The 5,621-nt window shown below is 42.6% G+C and overlaps 1 protein-coding gene across 1 annotated transcript in view; it reads left to right on the top strand.

The window, feature by feature from the left end:
* LOC103675079 (nuclear RNA export factor 2) overlaps nt 1–1,910 on the top strand; it is an 11,730-nt gene extending 9,820 nt beyond the window's left edge. The window contains exons 19-20 of the mRNA XM_040619816.1: nt 1,673–1,733; nt 1,866–1,910. Of these exons, the coding sequence (XP_040475750.1) occupies nt 1,673–1,733; nt 1,866–1,910 (106 nt within the window). The remainder of the gene's footprint in view (nt 1–1,672; nt 1,734–1,865) is intronic.
* The last annotated feature ends 3,711 nt before the right edge of the window (nt 1,911–5,621 follow it).

Genomic DNA, 5,621 nt, shown 5'->3' on the forward strand with positions numbered 1-5,621 from the left:
CAGATTCACATCCTGTACACACATAGACTCTAAATGGATCAAAGATCTAAAGGTTAAGAGCTAAAACTATAAAAACCGTAGAAGACAACATAGGTGTAAGTCTTCATTAGTTAGGCAAGTGTTTCTTACATATGACACCAAAAGCACGAGCAACCAAAGAAAAGATAGATAAATTGGGCTTCATCAAAATTAAAAAGCTGTTGTACACCAATGGATACTCAAAAGAGTAAAACTCCTGCCAAAGGAATGGGAGAAAATATTTGCAAATCACATATCTGACAAGAATATATGAAGAACCCTTGCAGCTCAACAGCAAAAGGACAAACAACCCAATTCAAAAAAGTGGAAAGGGGCTCTGAATAGACATTTCTCCCAAAAGATATACAAGGGGCCAAGGAGCACATGAGAAACTTCTCAGCACCATTAGTCATTAAGGGAGTGCAGGTTAAAACCACCATGAGTTACTACTTCACACCCACTGGGATGGCTTTCATCAATAAAATGAATGATAACAAGTGTTGGTGCAGATGTGGAGCAATTGGAGAGCTTATGTATTATTGATGAGAATATAAAATGGAGCAGTGGTTGGGAAAACATTTTGGCAGTTCCCAAAATGTTGACTATGGAGTTATCCTATGACCCAGTAATTCCACGCCCAAGTATCTAATGAAAACATGTTCACTCTAAAACCTCTGCGGGAATGTTCATAGCAGCATTACTCATAATAGCCCCAAAGTGGAAACAACCCAAATGTGCTTTAGCTGATGAATGGATAAACAAATCTGGTACATGCACATGGTAGAATATTATTCAGTCATAAAAAAGAATACAGTTCTGATATAAGCTCGCTACGGATGAACCTTGAAAGCATGCTAAGTGAAAGAAGCCAGCCTCAAAAGGTCACACATTTGTTTGATTCCATTTATATGACATGCCCAGCATAGGCAAATCCACAGGGACCAAAAGCAGATTAGTTTCCAGGGTCTGGGGAAAGGGGAGGAATAGAGAGTCATCTCTAATGTTGAAGGAGGTTTTTTTAGGTGATAAAATTATTTGGGAATTAGGTAATGGTGAAGGTTGTGCAATCTTGTGACTATACTAAGAAAACACTGAATTGTACACTTTAGAATGGTATGTGCATAAAAATAATAAAATGGTATGTGCATTATACCTCAATAAAAATGATTGGAAACTTGTACTTTAAAATTTTCCTTTTTTTTTTTTTTTTAGATTTTATTTATTTACTCGGCAGAAATAGAGACAGCCAGCGAGAGAGGGAACACAAGCAGGGGGAGTGGGAGAGGAAGAAGCAGGCTCATAGCGGAAGAGCCTGATGTGGGGCTCGATCCCATAACGCCGGGATCACGCCCTGAGCTGAAGGCAGACGCTTAACGACTGCGCCACCCAGGCGCCCCTCCATTTGTTTTCTTGAATGTCTTTCTTTATCAATATATATTAAGTTCCCTTGTTGTTTTGGAAAGGTCTATTTTTCTTTTTTGAATTCTAGTGGGGATGAATGGCAGCGATAGACATTTTCTACTAGGTCTTTCTTCCTCATTGCACGTAGCGGCATACTGGACATGCATCCCAGCAAAAAGTGGCACAGATTTAGCATCACATCAGCATGTCTGTACTATGATACTAACCGAGATCACCTGTTCTCCCACGCCAGGTGCCTTCAGGACAACGAGTGGAACTACACCAGTGCTGGCCAGGTTCTCATGATGCTCAAGGTGAGGCCTAGGAATCATTAAACAGGCTACAGATGGGCGTTTCTGGGCCTTCAGGTGGAGGGAATGAATGAAATGATGAACGAATGAAACTCCGAATCTGGCTCTTCTGATGTCCCAACTCCTTCCCTCCAGAACGAGGGCAAGATCCCAGAGGAGGCCTTCAAGCAAATCGCCTAAAAGAAGCCTTGGATGTCCACGTCATCATTGTTTCTCTTTTCTCCAGCCTGGAGGCCATGCCCATGACTGGGGTTGGAGTGACTGACTCAAGAGAAATCAAAATTACCTTGCAGGCCAGGTAACATAACCACCTGAAGGATCAGTTGTTCCATGGCTCCCACTCCATGATGCCGATGTCTATAATAAAGAGTTGTGTTGCATGTTGAGTTGTGTGTCCTGGACTGCCCTTCTCCCAAACATGAGCCAGTGAGTCCAGGACGGAAAGGCCTGTCCTCTCCCCGACATTATTCACCCTGGCAGTTCCCGGCAGGTACACAGGTTTGGCTCCATAGGTAGTATGTCAATAAATTCTGATGATAAAGGACACATGCTGCTTCCAGGGATTGGCTCTTGGAAATAGTGTCACTCAGTCAAATGCTCTTCCTGGAGGCCTGCAAAAGGGGTGTGACCTGGAACAAATAGGGGCTTTGCAAGGGCTGCTCTACTAAGTTAGGGCAGTAGAAGGAAGGAAGATGAGGACTCACATCTATTTACTTATTCCTAATCATTTGAATGCATTCAAAGGCATACCGTCAACAATTTTATGACTTGCACACAGGTGAATGGGAAATGGGCCTTTCCACACCTCTCACCATGCTTGCTTGCATTTTCTTCTTATCCACCCACTGTACTCCTCTCCTCTCTGAAGGTGCAATCGTGGGAGGATCTCACTGAACTGGGAGTGAGGGAGAGTCAGCCTGCCGTCGTGCATTTCTCAGAGAGCTGACAAGGGTGCTCCGTGTCCGTGTGCTTGAGGGGGTTCAGACATTTAGTTTCGCTTCCAGACAAACAACAATAGCACGGAATCTCACATTATGGTCGGTTCTGTGGGACCTTTCTCAATGATCAGCAATTGGCAGTAGAACTAGGAAGATTTGAAAGGAAGTTGTGCAATTTATTTCCCATAACTTCAAGTTTGGACGTAGACACAAGCAGGAGAATCTTTGAAATTAAAATACTAGCAGTACCAAATTTCACGTTACCATCCTGTAAGTATCAGCAGGTACCTCCAGTTTACAATGCCTGTATTGGCAGGTCTCACATAAGTCATTTCCTACCACTGGCCACTTTTCAGTTCTTTATGTACATTTACCCGAGGAATCCATATAGGGGTGTGTGAATTGCTTAGAAATATAGAACTAAGGGAATAATTGCCATTAAAGGAGATTCCATGTATTCCATGTAGTGTCAGTGATCAAAGAAGTTTCAGCCTCCTCACCCAGAGAAGATGAAACTGTGAGGAACAGAGGAGTCTCACATGTTAGCTAGCAATTGCAGTGTCTGGTTCAAATTAGGCTCTCGAGCTGTCTGACCACGGAACCATTGCATGGCCCCTTTACCCTCTCTACATCATCACACTATCATGTTAGTGTTTCCCATCCTTGGCCTCCTTCCCTAGCTAGATCAGATGCCATGGTCTTCCCAGTCACTCATTCTCCTGCCGATTCTCCCAATTCCCGGTCCCACGGTACAAAGGCATCAAGGATGGACACCTCCAACGAGATGCCCTTCTCACAGACGCTGCTCCTGGGGATGGGTGGAGGACCCCTTCCCGTACCCCACCAGGGCCCAGGAACCTCTGTGGGGAAGGAGCCCTGGGAGCAGCTGCAGGAACTCCAGGAGAGTGGCCTTGATGATGACTTTTTCTATCTCAACTAACTTCTGTGCTTTTCCTAAAAATCCTCTGACTCCAGTGTGCTACTCTGCTCCCACACACTTTGTCCCAGATCTTGCTCTGAACAGATACCCTTATCCCTAGGATCCCTGCCTGGAAACTCCACCCCCTAGCTCTAGTGTGTAACTGCTGCTTATCTTTCTCAATACGGATTCTATTTATCCTATGTGCCTGCTCATAAGGCTTTAATGGTACCATTTCTCTAACGATCAGAGACTTTCTCTTCAAGCACTGCTCCTTATGATTCTACCACCCGTAACCCCTGTGCTGGAAAGTCAGTCATCGGATGTGAACACATCACCCCTTCAGTGACCATAACCAAGGGCAGAAGCCTTGGCCCTAGATCATACAAGATTAGACACTGTCTACACCCCTACGAAATAAAATAAAGCAGGGAGAAATGGTGTCTGGTGTTCTTAGCACCCTAACCTGCATCAGAGAAAGGTGGTATGTCATGGTAGGATGGCATGATTTCTGGGGTCAGGAGGGTGAGTCTGTGGCAGGGTGACAGGGTCTGAAATTCTGCAGTTGTAACAGGATCCCAGCTGTGATGGGTAATTTTATGTGTCAACTTAGGGTAGACTGTGGTACCCAGAGACTTGGTCAAACATTATTCTGGATATTTCTATGAGAATTTCTTGGGATTAGATTAATATTTAAGTCAGTAGACTTAGAGCAAAGCAGATTACTCTTCATTATGTGGGTGGGTCACATCGAACCAGCTGAAGGCCTGGATAGAGAAAAGACTGACCTCCCTGAAGGAAGAGGGAACTCTGCCAGCAAACCACTTTCAAAATTTGAACTGCAGCACTTCCCTAGGTCTCCAGCCTGCCAGCCTATCCTGCAGATTTGGGGCTTGCCAGGTTCCACAATAGCATGAGCCAACTCCTTAATTAAGGAAAAAAAAGAAAAAGAAGGAACAACTATACACCAACAAACTGGACAACCCAGAAGAAATGGAAAAATTCTTGAAACATACAACCTACTAAGATGGAATCAGAAAGAAATTTTAAAAATCTGAACAGACCAATTACTCATAAGAAGATTGGATGACCATTAAAAAAAAAAAATCTCCCAATGAAGAAAAGTTCACGACCAGATGGTGTCACTGGTGAATCTTACCAAACTTTTATAGAAAATTAATGTCAATCCTCCTCCAACTCTTCCAAAATTGAAGAGGAAAGAACATTCCCAAATTCATTTTACGAGGCCAGCACTACCTTTATTATCAAAACTAGAAAAGGACACTACCGGAAGAGAAAACTACAGGCCCATATCCTTGATGAATATAGATAGTAAACAATACCAATAAAATGCTTGCAAACCAATTCCAGCAGCACATTAAAGGATAATTCACCAAGATCAGTGGGATTTACACCGGGATGCAAGGATGGTTCAACATACGCAAATCAGTAAACGCGATACATCATTAATAGAATGAAAGAAAAAAAATCATGATCACTCAATAGATGCAGAAAAGCCTTTGACAAATGCCAACATCTGCGCATGATAAAAACTCTTTACAAATTAGTTATAGAAGGAACAGACCTCAACATAACAAAGGCCATATATGACAAGCCCACCACTAACATCATTCTCAATGGCAAGAGGTTAAAAGTTTCAAAGATCAGAAAAGATAAAAAGTGCCACTTTGACATCTTCTAGCCCCACATAGTACCAGAGTCGCCACAAGCAATTAGATGTATTAAAAAATAAAAGCCATCAGAATTGGAAAGGAAGAAAGTGAAATTATCTCTATTTGAAGAGGACATGATTTTACACAGAGAAAATCCTAAAGATTTACCCAAAACTGTTAGATCTAATCAAGAATTCAAGTACGGCAGGATACAAAATTAATATACAAAAATGGCTAGCATTTCTATAGGCCGACAGGGAATTATCTGGAGAAAGAGCATAAAGAAAACAACCCATTTACAACAAAAGCAAAATGAACTATACCTGAGACTTCATCAAGATAAAAGCTTCTGCACAGTGAA

Source organism: Ursus maritimus (assembly GCF_017311325.1).
Source record: "Ursus maritimus isolate PB19 chromosome X unlocalized genomic scaffold, ASM1731132v1 scaffold_X1, whole genome shotgun sequence".
Taxonomy (NCBI): domain Eukaryota; kingdom Metazoa; phylum Chordata; class Mammalia; order Carnivora; family Ursidae; genus Ursus; species Ursus maritimus.